The sequence below is a fragment of the Calliopsis andreniformis genome, unplaced genomic scaffold (assembly GCF_051401765.1).
Source record: "Calliopsis andreniformis isolate RMS-2024a unplaced genomic scaffold, iyCalAndr_principal scaffold0001, whole genome shotgun sequence".
NCBI classification, from domain to species: domain Eukaryota; kingdom Metazoa; phylum Arthropoda; class Insecta; order Hymenoptera; family Andrenidae; genus Calliopsis; species Calliopsis andreniformis.
This window is the reverse complement of record NW_027480422.1, coordinates 40,258,139-40,274,915: the sequence shown is the minus strand read 5'-3', so window position 1 is coordinate 40,274,915 and position 16,777 is coordinate 40,258,139. Positions and strand designations below refer to the sequence as shown.

The window sequence follows — 16,777 nt, the reverse complement described above, 5'->3', positions numbered from 1 at the left end:
TATTCATATTGAAAGTTGCATATATATATTCATATCTCATTCGGGTCGGTTAATAAAACGTAAACTTTAAAAAAGCAACTAAATCCCAACAAAAACACTATTAGTATAAAAAGATCCGCTAAATACATTAGCAGAAATCGTGGTTATTCCGATCTTACAAAGTATTGAAATCAAATGAGGCCAAGTACATTAGCCTTCTAGTTTATGTGAATCTTATAGTGTGCATTCTAAAAAATTAGCGAAATGAGCACCGCTTAAAGAGCCAGACACAAATTGAAAAATTAAACCTAAAATGTACTTGACTGACCCTTTTTCATCGAAATCATAACCTATAACAGCTTAATTAATAACACACAAGTGTTTAAACTAGTTTTTTATATTACTTGCATATCAGTTGTATTGTACAGTCATATTACTGTTTAATGAAATATGCGCTGGTTACACACGAAATACACATAATTGATGTATAGTGTACAAAATGGTTTGATTTTTACATTGCAGTTGTGAAAATTATAATTTCAACAAACGAGCTGAGAATAACTAAAATCCCAATAAAATATATCTCGCCTTCAAGAGTAAGGCTCAGGATTACATCCCTCCCATATTAACTATAAAACGAATGTTGTTTGCCTTATTCAATTTCGATACTTTGTAAGCTCGGAATAACCACAATTTCTGCGAATGCACTTGGTCTAAATTTTTACACTTATATGTGTTTTTGTTGGAATACTACTTTAACAAAGTCTCATTTCGACAGCTTTCGAACATTTCTTATCAATAAAATTATTGAAGCTGCAGTGATTTAATTAGCATAAAGCTAAAGAGAATACAAAATAAACTAGATGCTTGAATAGATGCACCAGAATATTCATCATGATGATAAACTTTTCTCTTTCCCAGTGGCTGAATTGGTCTGTAATTAAAACTTAGAATACCACCACTTGTTCCTATGTTTTCGAATATGTTCAGCTGTAAATGAAAAAAAAATACAGTTAACGTTCCATAGCAGTAAATCGATGCAGTTAAGTTAGCAGTTTAGTTTCTTGATATAGTTTTTGTGTTGAGCAAATGTCAAAAATTATAAGAAATGAAAAAATTTAAGATTGGTTAGAAGAATTTTATCCCAAATTGAATATTAGATCCCGAATACAGTTTTGAGTCGAAAAATACTCGAACATTCGAGACCCGTTCAATCCGACTTGACCTGTCGTAAAAGTTGTGTCGTAAAAGTGTCGTAAAAATATACTTAAAATATGCTAATGTGCGTCTGATATAAACAGTTATTAAATTTTATTGGTTAATAACTACAGAATTAATAACTACAGTTATTAAACGATAAAAATCGATATACGTAAACGTATTGTTACAGGGTAACATATACTTGAAGAAATGTGAAAAACAGTATCCTTGTTCTGCTCTATTCTTACGTCATTCTAAGCTAACTAATTCAATGTCGCTGCTGAACGATTTTTAAAAAATTTAATTTTTTGTATTTTTTGTATGTTTTGATTCACTCATAGAATATGGTGTGAAGGGAGTGAATGGACTCAGTAATTCACGTTAAATCACGCTAAATGTCGTACTTCATCAAGTAGTGTACTAAAATTTAAAATCTTCGCATGTGTTCTTTTCTGTATTTTAGCAGTAACTTCAACATTTCCTTAGCATTCGAAGTATTGTGCCTATTTATTACGACCCGATATTGTTTCGATTTGGTTTGGACATGATCTTGGACTTTGACTACGTTAGTGTGACACTGCTGTTCAACAAACCACTGGTGGAGGCGGTTTGTTTCTGGTGCTTTCCACCAGATTTTTAGATGTTTATAACTAACAAACGGAGTATCAAATGCGAAATTGTTCTTAATTTTCGTCTTGTTTCGGTCTCTAGAATCACCTGTTAAATTTATTCCGTGCTGTTCAGGAACACCCTGTATAGATACCAACAAGTTGATGACTGAGATTCAACTGGCAGCGTAGATGTGCAACAATCAAGGATGGCCTTGAAAAAACTCTTAAATCGAAGCTCGCAACTATAAAACGCGGCTATGATTGTCGAAAAATATCAAAATACTTATAATCTTCAGATTTTTATGTAGTGTAGCATCTAATTTTTGAATTTGATAAAGGCACAGTACAGAAGTATACAAATTTTGTAATGGAAACCTTCGAGGCAACGAATAAATATGTGACCAACAATGAGGTGTGTTGTCATCAAGCTGAATTGGAAGTAAAGTATAAAAACCGTTTATTAATCGCACAAGTTCGGCCATTCCTTTGTTTTGTGCCTTTCTCAAATTCAAGAATTAGATGCTACATTACATCAGAACCTGAAGATTATATAGATTTTAATATTTTTGGACAATACCATGTTACACACATTTATTGACAAAGACTTATGGATGCAGTAAGTTGTCTTACAGTTAGACAGGGTGTTCCCGATAATTTGAACTAGCTTTCTTTTTGTAAACAGTAAACGTTAGAAAGAAAGGGAAGAGAAGAAACTTGTAGTATATTTTACTGGCAACGTGATAGCATACCTCAATTTTTTGTATTTTCAATATTCTTCGAGAAACGAAAGTAACCTTCATTTTTTTAAAATGGAATACTACATATCTTTTATATGATATGAAAGCGTGCATTAACTATTGTTTTCAAGGTTATGCAAGATTAGAAATGAAAGAAAGAAATTTAACATCTCGTAATATTGTATTTACCAGTATGTTGTATTGATGAGGCCACATATCGTGTTCAATGTGAATTGCATTAGCAAGAATACATTTTTGAGTTCTGCTATCCAAATTCCTGACAGCTTTTGCCAACATTGCACTGGAATGTTGCACGTTTCTCGAAAAATATTGAAAATACAAAAAATTGAGGTACGCTATTACGTTGCCAGTAAAATATACTACAACTTTCTCCTCCTCTATTTTTTTTTCTAAAAAGGAAAGCGTTGGTGCAAATTATTTCGAACACCTTGTATGACATTGATATGATTTCAGTAATTTTACTCCAAGAATCTGTTTGAAAAAATCTACCAATAATTAAAGTACGTATGCTAAAGAATTCTGTGAAAATTCGGCCCTCAAACGAGCTTCTGTGAGGACATCTTTGATTGCTGCATATCTCCGCTTTCAATTGAATCTTAGTCATAAACTTTTTGGTATCTACATAATATACACATATGGCACAAGCAATATTCATTTGAGAATTTTATATAATCTGGGATTATTAATCTCCCATCGGAGATATTAAGTCTTAAATTGTATAAAGGTCAAGAAAATCGAAATATTTGAAGCCTTGTCAGTAAAGGATTAATTGAATTTTAGATTTAAGGTTGGAGCAAGTTACTGGCTGGTATGTGCCCTATCCCGGAAAAAAGTAACTTGGAGACTTTGTCCCTTTTCGCAAAACATTCAATCGAATTATTATTCTTTATAATACTGATATTGCAGAACCAGGCTTAGATATCGGTCATTAGAGTTACATTAAGATAAAATATATATAGAATAGAAATTGTAGGTGATTTTTTCATGAAACAAAGGCATATTGTCCCATGCGTCCCATATTGAACCTTCGAAACTGCAAGGAATAGCGATCGCTATGATACAAATAAGATTCCTATGTGTAAACAAGAAGGAATCAGAGCAAAATAATCCTCGTTATTATTAAACAATACGGGATAAATTTAAGGGATGATCTGGACGCCAAAATAAGTAAAAAGTCAAGAATAATGATTTCGCTTTTGAAACTCCGTTTGTTAGTTCTTAATCGTTACTTCTTAAAAGGAAATCACAAATAGTTGCAAACACCATTACGTCTTGGCATAAAATTTGGAGGAAAACCGCACATACATCGAACGTATGTCCGACGATAAGTAACTCCTCCCCTTCTTTGCATCGGTGCTATAGCACTGCTCAGACATTCACTGCTTGAGGCCTCTACTCCGGTTTATTTCTAGTAATTTCCACCGGATTTTTAAACGCTTATAACTAACAAACGTAATGTTATTTTGATGTCTAGAATCACCCCTTGAGTTTATCCCGTTTTGTTCAGAAACACTCTGTATACAAAAAATTAAATTTTTTAAAAATAGTCAAGGAACAACGTCACTGGATCACTTCCCTTGGAATGTCCTTGATCTGAAATATTTTAACAGCCCACTACAACTAACTTATATTACGTTACTGATTTTTTAAGAATTTCTCAACTATTTTTAAGTACTCAATCTTTCTGTGTATTTATTTACTCTTTTGTAAGTCCATATTACACTCTAATTGTGTTTTTGCTCAGATGCTAAATTTAAACAGTTATTTCATTTTAAATAAAAAGAACGCGTATTATATTGAATATTATAAAAATGAAATCAAATGGAATGATGTTGTTAAAAATGATACATATACAGTATGTCCCACGAAATACTGGACAGTCGATTATTTCGTAACCTATTAAAGATACCAAAAAAGTTTTTATATGAAATTGAATGGCAAGAGGGGGCTGATTTATTGGCCGTAACAATTTTTTTTTATCATTATTGTGTACAGAGATATGAAAGTTAAGTTTGGTTTTTTAAATGGGATTATATATATTTTTTTTGATCAGTAGATAGTACGTTTCAAGACGAATTCAGCAAACATTAATGTATACACCGTTTTTCAAATAGTTTTTAAGATATTACGTGTAAAAGTTTACTGATTTTCGGTGGAAGAAAATCAGCGAGACCAGGAAGCACAGTAGGGAGTCTCGACTCTCGACCACACTTAAGATGCTACTGGTTAACACGTTGCGTGCGGGGGTAAAAAAATGGTCGAAAAAGGTTTGTCCGATTGTCTGCTAGCGCGCGGCAGCACCGCCGGGTCAATAATTCTCCGGGGAAACGGGCTCAACTCGATAGAGCTACCCTGTCGCGCGTCGAACGTGTTAAACGTGCCTCTTGAAACTGATACGAAGAGACTGTGCTAGGAACGGCAGGCCTAAATCTTCCACCGAAAATCAGTAAACTTTTATTCGTAATATCTTAAAAACTATTTGAAAAAAGATGTATACATTAATGTTTGCTGAATTCGTCTTGAATCGTACTATCTATTGATCAAACAAAAAATATATAATCCCATTTAAAAAACCAAACTTAACTTTCATATCTCTGTAAACAATAATGATAAAAAAAAATTGTTACGGCCAATAAATCAGCCCCCTCTTGCCATTCAATTTCATATAAAAACTTTTTTGGTATCTTTAATAGGTTACGAAATAATCGACTGTCCAGTATTTCGTGGGACATACTGTATACTGGAACTGAATATTACTGAAATACTAATAATAAGTCTCAGTTTTGCATTAGATCTAATTAGATTAAGGGAATTTTATCGTATGTTCATTTAAAATAGACTTATTACATATCTTCAGATTATTAATAGTTCGACTTATTAATTTTATTTATTTTTATAAATGAAACTAATACTAGATTTACCTGCTGTTTTGATATTGTTAGCTTGTTTGTAAAAATAGACCATGTTACAGACTCTTGACATCCTGGAGTAGTTAGTGAACCATAATAACGATAATAAGCTGTATGGTCTTTTGGTAGAAAGTAATAAGGAATCACTTTCGATTTCATTGTTACTGCATTTGTATTGGTCCATTTTGATACCAGCTCCGTTGCTTCGAGAACAGGCTTTATATCTAAGTTATCTTCATTACCTAACTGCAAATAATATAGTTATGTAACATATCGTTTTTTCTATTTCAAGAAAGATGTCTAACATTACTATGCAGGTTTCCAGGTGTAAGTCGTGTTTACTAGTATCCGCGTGTCTTTTGACCACTGATAAAGTCAGCTGCAATTCTAGTAAAACGGTGAGATAATTCTTTCAAGAGGATACAGCTTACATTCGGAAACGTTAATAGTAAAAACTGTATGATGCTGAGATGTAAGTTTCAAATTTCTGATTGTTATACAGAATAACGGGAATTATAATACAATTTTGTAAAAAGGTAATAGTTTGTATGAAAACCAATGGAAAGTCTCAATATAATTTGAATCCATAAACCAGACTTGGGATTTGTAGATGTGGTTTACACTACAGTCCCTCATTACGTAAATCCATACATCTGTGGTTGTAAGTAAAAACTCCGTAAATTACAATTTAAAAGTAATCGAGTTTATGCTTTAATTAGTGTATCGAATATAGGATTTACGTATTTGTAAAAGCAAAGAGAATGAAAACTGCACGTGAGTATTAAAAAAAATTATGCAATTTGACCAAAGTCCAAGATTTAATAAATATGTCTTTGACAAAACGACACTATTGCGAGATGATAAATGAAAAATGTAAATTGGAGTTATCCGTTGATTTTTGCTTCTGTTCCAATTGTAACGAACCGTGTATCGTAGCATATAAAACGTTCACAGATAGAGCGGCTTACCTGGGAACAGGGAGTAGGATTCGTGTGACATGTGGGTAAGAAATAAATTTCACAGACTAGGATTTCTCATTAAAAATAAAACGTGAAATGATTTATTAACCTAAATGTTTTACACTACTAAAGTACTTAATACTATTCCTATAACCATACAAACTTCAGTCTTTTGATGAGATAGATTCTTATTAACATATGAACTGGTATTTGTCGCGAGGTCTTATATCGACATAATATTAATAATTTATAATCTGAGCAGATGGCAGCGATGGTCAATATCGATATGGATCAAAGAAAGTCCAAGGAGCTGGTTAAAGCTGCCTCGGTCGGTAATCAAGGAGCTGGTCAAAGCTGCCTCGATTTGGAGGATCCAAGGAGCTGGTTAAAGCTGCTTCGAAGTGGTAATCAAGGAGCTGGTTAAAGCTTGTAACAAGTAAGAGGGAGACCGCAAACTTCTCACTCGAGACCGCCTCAGACGGACTTAGTTCACGCTGTAGCCACGAGGCGGCCACCGCGATCCCGCGAGTAAAGTTATGACACCGCGGAAATATATGGCGTGTAAACCGCACCGAAGGAAGAGCGTTCCAGCTACCGAACGTGTACACAGATATCGAACGATCCTTCGAAAGCGCACACGCTGGTTCTCTCTTTTGTTTTGTATCCGACTGTCCTCAGTCCTCCAACGGACACTTGGAGGTGGTGTAACCGCTCCCTGTGGTAAAACCGTAATCCGAAACGGGAGAGTTCTCTATCCGCTTTACCACCCCCTTGGCGTAGCCAGATGGACACGGGCAACGGTCATCTCGGTCAAGGCCAACGGGTCGAGTAGCTGCCGTAGCCTATAGTGCCACCAACAGATTCTGATCCCGATGATCCTACTTCCTTGCGAGTTGTGAAAACCGAGTGGAGCGGACGGAGTGGAGCCCACCGCGTACGGAGCGGAGCAGCGGTTCCCTACCAACAGCGACCGCCTAAACGGGGAGACATGGTTCCTAGCCGAACGATTAACTAGAGCCCCCCCCCCCCCCCCCCCCCCCGCGACCGCGTGCAAAGAGCAGTAGTTCCTGTCCCATGCTACGAACAAGAGGCGTTCGAACTCACACTGCGCATTTCACTAGCGTGAATAAAGACTGTTCCCAACCGAGATTGACTGACTCCTTTCATTCGCTGCAACGAATCCGGTGCCCGACTGAGGCGGCACCTTCTTCCTTGCTCTCCCCGCTCTCCTCAAGCTGCCTTGATTTGAAGGAACCAAGGACCTGGTTAAAGCTGCCTCGGTATGGATTTCGAAGTTGAGGTTGGAATTCGGAGAAAGAGAATTGCGCTGCGTACTACTACTCTCTTCGTCTGCCGGAGCTACCTTATTTGTGCGGGAAAATTGTCTACCTCTTTTGGGCCCGATGACTGCCCTCGATGTAGGGGTAGCACTCTGTTGCGCCTGCGTGTTCGGGAGTCATTGCAGGATACGCGCTCCCAATTGGTTTCGAGGTTTTGGCGCATGCATCTGATGCTGTTTGCGTAGGCGTATAGAGAGCATTGCTTGTTGATTGGCTCATGTTGTCATCATCCAGTCGTCATCCTGTTGTCAATGTGTGTTCCATCTCACGCTATAGGATGTCGCTTTGGTGACGTACTGATTTTGTGCGCATGCGTAGTGGGAAGCGTTCTGTTGAGTGTGTGCATGCGCGTTGCGTGTCGCTGGCGAGAGGATTCGATGTAAGTATTTGAAGTTAGGGTTATGAGTTAGGGGTTTAGATCACTGTCGCTGTTCAGATTTAATTATCACTCATTATCTATTAAAAAAGAGATTGTCTTTTTGGTTAGAAGTCAATTTCTTCGTAGGCCAAATCACAGTTGGTTGTTACACAATTAAGGCACAAGGGATTGTTTTGAGTATTTACTGAACTTGATCGTTAAAACTACTTTACTGTATGCTTGGACAGAGTTTGTTAAATGTCTGAATTGGACTGACTACTTTTGGTAAATCAATAGTAACTTAATATATTTTTCAATATTGTATCTGAACCAATCAGAGAGTGGGATGATTTCTATTGGTTCGGGCCTAATTTTAGTTTGCGGATGGTCAAGTTGCGAAAAAACCTGATCTATGCGTCAAGGACTTAATTACGGTACTGTGTGGTTCGGCACGGCGCAATGGATTCGCAGTTTTATGGTACTTGTTCGAAAAGTGAAACAATATGCTTACGACGGTAAAAACTAATCTTTACCGTATGTTTGAAACTCTTAGAAGTTTCAATAGACACAAGTCCACAAAATGTATATGACAAGTCTGTTATTCGTATCATTGTTTCATGCAGCTTTTGGCTTCTTACTTCGTCAATCTGCTTATGTTGTAATTTGTTTCGTATGTTAAAAAATGATAATTCCCTAAAAACAGATTATATAAATATATAACTTTATTGTAAAATTATACGTAATTTTAGAAGCATTTTATGTTTTTATGGATCGAATACTTATTATTTTTTAAAGATTTTAGACTTTATAGGAACAGTTATAACATACCTTCAGAAAATATATCTGTATACATTGAATTCACATCTGTCAAATCCGTATCCGAAGAATACTCAGCAATCAAATTCATTTTCGTAATCATTTATTATGATATGTGACGTGGTAGCAGTACATGCCACAAAGCCAAACCTTTCTGGGGCAGAAGATGCCTTTAGTATGCACCATCAGGAGTCGAATACGATACTAACATCTGCTTTTGTGTGCAAAAGCGCGTCAAGCGACAGCAGATATCTCAGCGACGACGATGACGACATTGACAGGAGACAGAGACTACTCAGCATCGGAGCCAGCAGAGGTATCTTACGGCGGATTTTTGGCTTTGGGGAGAGGCTCCTACCTAGAGGTACCTACCGCTCCAGCATCACTCAGTCCGGCGAGTGAAGCGATGTTTCGAGGATGGGAGAGGGTGTCTTAGCCTATCGAGCCAACTCAGGGAGAACGCCCGATGGAAGAGTCGTAACATGGTTGCGCGGGGACGCATTGAGTCATGGGAATTAGTTGACGTCACGCGAGGAGAGCCACCTTGCTCCGCGTTCCGTAAGAGAAGTCTCTAACGGAGAGTCGTAAGAGCGTAAGCCACTGGCACCGCATCGTTGGCAGATGGTGGAGAAAGAAATCCGCGGGCTTTGAAGGCTCTGCGTCTTAAGATCATCGCTGTAAGAAGATCCCCGGTGGGTCTCATCGGGTGGGTTCCTGCCAATCATCGTGGGATACTGTTCTGTCGCCGTGACTTATTGACCGCGAGATCCTGCACCAATCAGGAGCATAGTAGAGAAGCACCGCGTAGCGATTTTGTAGCGAGCAGCGGTCTCATCCTTCTTTTTGTGCTAGACGTTGACGAGGCCATAAGTGGTAAGAGCTTCTTTACTTTCCCTTGTATATCCGAAACCCGAAATAACGTATGCGATACTGTGTAAAAGCTAACTCCTGGTGATCGCCACAGGCTATGTTGCAGGAGGAGGGCCACTGGCGTGCGAATTCTCTTCGGCCTGTGGACTGTGATGCAAGTCGAGTCAGCGGTCACGTGCGAGGTTAGGATAACGAACGGTTTTCGCAAACGGGAATTCCCTCGGCCTGCGGGCTGCGAGCAATCGTACTTGCGGCTACACGAACGGTAATCTAACGTGCCGACAACGTGCGTTTCAGCTTCGTCATGATTCGAAACACATGTATAATGCGCACGTTGCACACTGGAACGAGTAACGTAAACTTTTGGACATATGCTAAAATCTGAAGTTTTGAATTCAACCGAATACTATATTTAGACTTCTAGCCAATGCGTTTCTCTGATAGGAAATGTAATTAAAAGCATAATTCCTTTGATTAAGCTATCCAAAAAAGTAGTGTAAGAATCGTCATCGTTAAGGTGACGGTAATGAACCCATTTTCAAGCACGACTTTGACAATATTTTCTTAACTTTTCTCAAACTTAGTACGAAATCTAATTCAGCTATCCTAATTAGTATGTTTTATAGGTAATATATACACAGTTTCTTTAAATTCTATCTATTTTTTGAACAAGATATCTTACTTCCAAAAAAACTAAGGAGTTCATGAGTAATGTTAAATTCGATCGTTGACTACGTGAAGATCTTAAGGTATGTTAAGTTTTAATTAACGTAAGTAACTACTCTAGACATTGTACTTTAGTAATATTGGAACAGTTCTTGCAACCGTGTGCCACCTTGGAACGAAATTGAAATTTTGTAACTGGAAGTATTACATAACCTCACTGTCCGGCAAGCGCTCGAGCCCAGGCTGCAATAGATCGCTCATTTGGAACGAAACGCTTATAAAACAGGATGTAATTATTGCTGAAAAATTTAAATCCCCCTAATATTGAAATTCCATGAATGTTGTGTAGACGATGCAAAGATACGAATTGTCTATTTTGACTGTAATATCATAATTAGAAACGAAGTTATAATAAATGAAACAACCTGTGATACTAGATAAATTGGCTTAACTTCATTTGAACAATATCATTACATTTATTTATAATAAAATACATTTTGTCCGTTATTGTATAACAAAAGTCCCTGAGCCAGAGATTAAGCCAATAAGATTTATAAATAAATTAGAAATTTGAATATTTACATAAGAAGAAAAAGGAAATTTGAATATTTACATAAATGAAAATGTGTGTTGAATATGTATGTACATGTAACAAATTTTATGAAATGCAAAACACTGCGTAATATATATAATGCCTGCTAGAATCGCTGAAAATTCAGGGATCTAACGGGGTCCGGATTGGGTGGTTGAGAGGAGGGTGTCAAGAAAAAAATTGTACTCGTAATCAAACTTGAGTCGGCCCTGAAAAGGGCTTAGATACGACGTTTATTATTGATTTGATTCAGTGGTCTTTTGTTGTGACGCCGGCCGGTGTCCCTTAGCGACGCTGGCGTCTGGAAAAGAAAAGAGCGGCAAAACCGCACTGGTCAGCGAGCGTATTGCTTTCAAGCTAAACCGTGTCTTCCCGACTCCAGGCTTCGAAACGAGCCTACGTGGAGGGGGGAGCTTGACGTATCGTTAAGGTAGTGCAGTGGACTGTAATACCGACGTTTCTTCGCTCTGAAGAAAGCGTCGGCAGACGAGTGTGCAGAGAGGAGGGATCCTCCTTTTCTCTGCTCAACCTGCCTTCCAAGAAGGCTTGCCTCGTGCGAATCACGGTTGTAAGCCGAGATTCGCGAGCGTTCGACCCTCGGTACTAGCTCTAGCTAGCCTTGGCGGCTGATAAAGGCCAGAGGTTGTAGCACTCACCGTTCACCGCAACGTACGCATCTATTCGTCGTACGCGGGCTGCTGCTAAACGGGTGATACAACACGGGCAACGCAGAGGTGATACACTTACGTTTACCCTCTCTGTTGGTGCCAATATCGGGGCTCAACCAAGAAGAGGTCTTGATTGCTCCTCCGACGAATAGCAAGCTCAGGGAATCGAGGTAACCACCGATTCCAAGAGCGCAGTTACTCGTCTTTTAAATTATCGCGACTAAACAATCGCTTTTCCTTCGCACGTGTAATACGTGGTTCTCGAAGGGAGCTATGGCGAGCTGTAGTGCGATATTACAGCGTAGAAGGCGTCACGAGCTAAGGAACTTGGTGCCCAAATTTCCCAACTCAGCAGACTCTTCTGTAAATGCTGTTGCTTGCTACCGTGCGAGCGATCGGTGCAAGACTGACTTCGACATGCGAGCGCGAGACGCTCCGCGAAAATCGCGGAGTCCCCGAAAATCCGCTACGCGGCGCTCGCTTATCATTGTCTCTCTTTGTCTAATGTACCGATCTTGCTCTCTCTCTTTGTCAGGCTCCGATACCCCCACTCGGTATCGGGCCTGAGATTCAAACAGCTGATCGTAATCGCTCACCTGTTCGAACTTCAACCGCATCGGATGAAAAACGAGTCGCAATTCGAATGTACCGAGTTTATTGTCAACGCAACTGAATTTCCTACCGAAGGCGACCTTCGGTCGGTCACAGTACGTTAACGTACTGTGATTCTCGCGGACGAAACAAAGCTTCGAACTTTAACTGTATTTTACACAATGCCTATTAATAAACGTTAACGATCTACTAATAAATATAAACCAAAAATATTTTAACTAACATGAACTCATATGTTCCATTCCGGGTAAATCATTGCGAAACAAAAGCTCGCTGAAGTCGAATGCCCCGGTAACCTGGTATTTTGACAACCTCAGCAGTGCAATAACCCGGGAAGGTATCAAATGTGAGCCAGCGACTGACCTAGTATAATTCGCGTTAGAATAAGATAGGAAATAGATAGCGAGAAGATTAGAAACTGCGACCTCGTTAGTATACATTACTTGAGGAATATCGTAGTCCAAAATTAATAAAAATTATAGACGGTAATCTCGCGACTACAGATCACGCGCTGTAGATTTCGTCGAGGTAAGCATCAATTGCGACAGGACTTTCGCGCCCCGCCACCATTTGAACAAATTCCAATCAACCCTTTAAAACCTGTCGGAATTTTCGACTCTTGCTTTTTGCGTCCACTAAACTCAAGTAAGGAATACTCCCGGAGGTCATAATTTATAATCTGTGTAGTGTAACGCGACGGTAAACCGGGAAGCGAAACTTGTAAGTCTCCTTGAAGCTGAGCCATTGGTTCCTCCCAATTTCGTACCTCCGAAATTAAGGTAATCAGATATTGTAATTTATATTCAACTTGTAATAACGTTTAAATCTCCGAAACGAGAATTCTAAATAAAACTAACTGTACGTGCATACGTGAGAAGTTAAATGAACCCAGCCCCGAATTTCCGAACGATCCCGAGGAAGGCAATCGAAGCCTAAACCTCACAAAATACTGTACTATCCCCGGGACGTAACACATATAAACTAATTTTCTATAACTATAAAGCAAATGCTTAATTAATTATTTTCTGCAACTAAATTAGAGTCAAAAACTAATATTTCTATTGCTTCCGGAAACAATGATCTGTTAATTATGGTAGCAAAATGGGGTCCAATTGTGGAAATTAGTGGGTCGGATGTAATTAATAAATTATTTACAATGTCCTCCGTAGTGGAACTCCTGCTAAATTTCCTAGATTTATGTTCTCGAAATTTCTTAAAATTTTTATTTCGGGCATCTTGGGCCTCTTCAGATAATTGTCCTATGGGGAGTAGAACATTTTTAATAATATCCTCGTCATGTATCAGCACCTTATGTACAGTGGTTGGCATATAAAACCAACCGTATTTTGATACAAATATTTCAGCCGTTTCTCTGGCATAAGCAACCAACGAATATGCATTTACTTGTTGACTTGATGCAATAACTTGTAAAAGGACTGAAAATCTGCGAATTAGACACTTCTCAATCCCAATAATCTCCAATGTCTTTTTTGGATTTTTAGAAAATCTCCTAACTGTATTGCCATCGTTCGTTGTCCCTGCTCCTTGCTTTACTCGGTCAATTAATACCCCTAACTCATTTCGAAATTTGTCTTGAATGATCCGCTTTCTTTCTGTTTGTAGGCGTTTAAATTCATGGGTGGAAGCGGACCACTTCTAAAAATCTAAATTATAAGACATGTGTAAAAAACAATCAAAAAATTTAATTTTGGCATATAGTGGCGATAATCCGAATTCATAAGAGTCTTCTTTAGAAATTTTGGACTCTAATAATTGTAAATTGTTCACCTGGATAGGTGATGCGCCACAAATATAGCAAAGCATAGCAGATGCTATTTGCGAAATAGCATTGCAAACTTTCCCGTCCACCATTGTCAGAACAAGTCTATATTGTATTTCAATATCATTGATTTAAAATGCTTTTAATGACGAAATTTCGGATTTGATACGTGAAACTTCTTGAATAATGGTTTCGGTATTTTCTTTAGTAAACTGAAAGTTAATTGACCGACAGAAAAATGTGGATGATGGTTTTACGTTTGTCCATACAATTTGCATATTTTCCGGATTGTAAAGTTTGATCGGTACTAATGTTGTGCAAAAAACGCTAGAATCGTCAAATGGATTATTCTGCGCAACCGTTTGCTTATATACAGGGTGTAACAAAAATGTCGCAGTTCCTTAAAAGGGGTGATTCAGGGGGTGGTTTGAAACAACTTTTTCCTTAGCGAAAATGTAAGATGAGGCTTCGTTAACGAGTTATTAATGAAAAACACCGGCCAATGAGAGCGCGAGTTTGCCGTCCGAGCGACTGCGGTAGCGTTGGATACGCGCTGGGCGCTACTGTTGTACTCCGAACAAGAAAGTCGGCATGCGTCGAAGGAAATAGCATTAGTATGAAAATATTTGCACAACGTATAAACGAAAAAGCAATGCAACAAAAGAAATGAACGGAAAATTGGAGAATTAACGTTGAAGATAGAAACGTTGAAAGTAGTCTGCGTTAGATTTAAAAAATAATAATCATTAATGAATTAAATGCAATTCATCTGTAGTTTGTAAATCTGTGTCACTGGGTCACTGTACCGATACTGGTCATCGACCGTCGAAATGGTTTATGATAGGGTAGAATTTTTCCAAGGAAGCTCCTTGTACCCCCCACGTAGTTTAAGCACCTCAGACTTTCCTTGTTCGGACACTCCGAGATCATGTCTCCTTCGAAACCAAAGCAATAAAGCCATAAATTACCTAAACGCGTGCCCTAGCATAAACCATTTCGACAGTCGATGACCAAGATCGGTACAGTGACCCAGTGACACAGGTTTACAAACTACAGGTGAAGTTTGTTCTCCTCTTCCTTTATTTTTTGTTGTATTGCTTTTTCGTTTATACGTTATGCGAATAAGAAATTTACATATTCGCGTTTTTATGTTGCACGTAGTTTTCCTCGATTTTAAGTAATTATTCACTTCAAGTGATAAACAAAAAAAGGACTCGGTATTATTTATTATGTCGCTTTCAGTTTTCATACTAATGCTATTTTCTTCGATGTATGACGACTTTCTTGTTCGGAGTACAACCGTAGCATCTAGCGCGCCTACCCAACACTACCGCGGTCGCTCGGACGGCAAACTCGCGCTCTCATTGACCGGTGTTTTTCGTTAATAACTCGTTAACGAAGCCTCATCTTACATTTTCGCTAAGGAAAAAGTTGTTTCAAATCACCCCCTGAGTCACCCCTTTTAAGGAACTGCAACATTTTTGTTACACCCTGTATACTTTGTCCAGATGCACCATCACATCCCCATTTGCTCACTAAAACCAAATTTTTCTCTTTGGTTGATTTTGTAACCATTAATATACGTTTAACTGTATGATCCAACAGGGCTTGTAGCTTCACTTCGACACTATTATCGCTTATGTTAATACACTCTTTTGGCCGATAACATTCCATTTTGGCCTGGTGTATCTGATAATACTTTTTCTTTCAATGAAAAGTCCCTTAAAATCCAATATTGAGCTTTAGACAGATTTAAAGATGTTATTAGTGCGAGAGCTTCTTCTTTGGACCCTAAATCTCTGCTTTAAGCATTTTCAAAACAAGGCTTCTTTACTCTTTCCGCTTCGTTGTGGTATTTCAACAGAAAGTCTATTATTTTTGCCATATGATTTCGACCTTCTTCTCACATTTTCATCTTTGTTGCAAACAGCAGTTCTTGCCCTGAGAATGAATTCCGTAGATCTGCAGTTCTACGCATTTCCTGTCTTTCAGAGCAACTTGCAAATGGTTTTTTGACAAAATGCTTCGAGTCTATTTGCTCTTCCATAGAAGATTCTTGTAAAACTTCTGCAGGAAACTCAAATGTAGATTCTAGCCAACAAACGTTCAGCTGAAGAAATCTGGCCTCAGTTCGATTTGATTTCTCCCATCTTCTTTTTAACCGTTTTAGTGCCACGCAACGCGATCGCGCTGTTCACGTACTATGGTGAACCGTGTCGCCATTTTTGATTACGATCATCAATTCGCAACGCGCTCGATTCAGCATGTATCTTGTCGCGAGTCTGTCGAGAGTTTCCTCTCGTAATTATAAATTTTCTTTCAAGCAATCGTAAACAACCTGCATAATTAGCTGTCTTTCTGTAACATATTGAGTTCCAACGTTTATTTTTAACAACATTTAAAAAAAACATAATGTAATATTTTATTTATAATAGATATTAAACAAAATTTCTAATGATTATTATTTTTAAAACAGACATGTTTATGAAAACATAATGAATGTAACCCTTTTTTACATTGTACACAAATTAAATTCGATCGTTTTATACCAATAGATTTAGTACTACAAACTACGCACTGTCGTAAATTTCTGCCTGGTAATTTCTCTAAGCCAAATATTCCCTCATTATAACTTATCATTTGTGATTTTTTTACTTGC

The 16,777-nt window shown here is 38.0% G+C and overlaps 1 protein-coding gene across 2 annotated transcripts in view; it reads right to left on the bottom strand.

Moving 5' to 3' along the window:
- LOC143186502 (putative carbonic anhydrase 3) overlaps nucleotides 1–16,777 on the bottom strand; it is a 111,840-nt gene continuing 95,063 nt past the window's right edge. For both annotated transcript variants that reach the window (XM_076390181.1, XM_076390179.1), the window contains exons 5-6: nucleotides 5,470–5,703; nucleotides 1–969 (exon numbers count right to left, since the gene is read on the bottom strand). In XM_076390181.1, coding sequence (XP_076246296.1) covers nucleotides 784–969; nucleotides 5,470–5,703 — 420 coding nt within the window. In that variant the 3' untranslated portion in view covers nucleotides 1–783. The remainder of the gene's footprint in view (nucleotides 970–5,469; nucleotides 5,704–16,777) is intronic.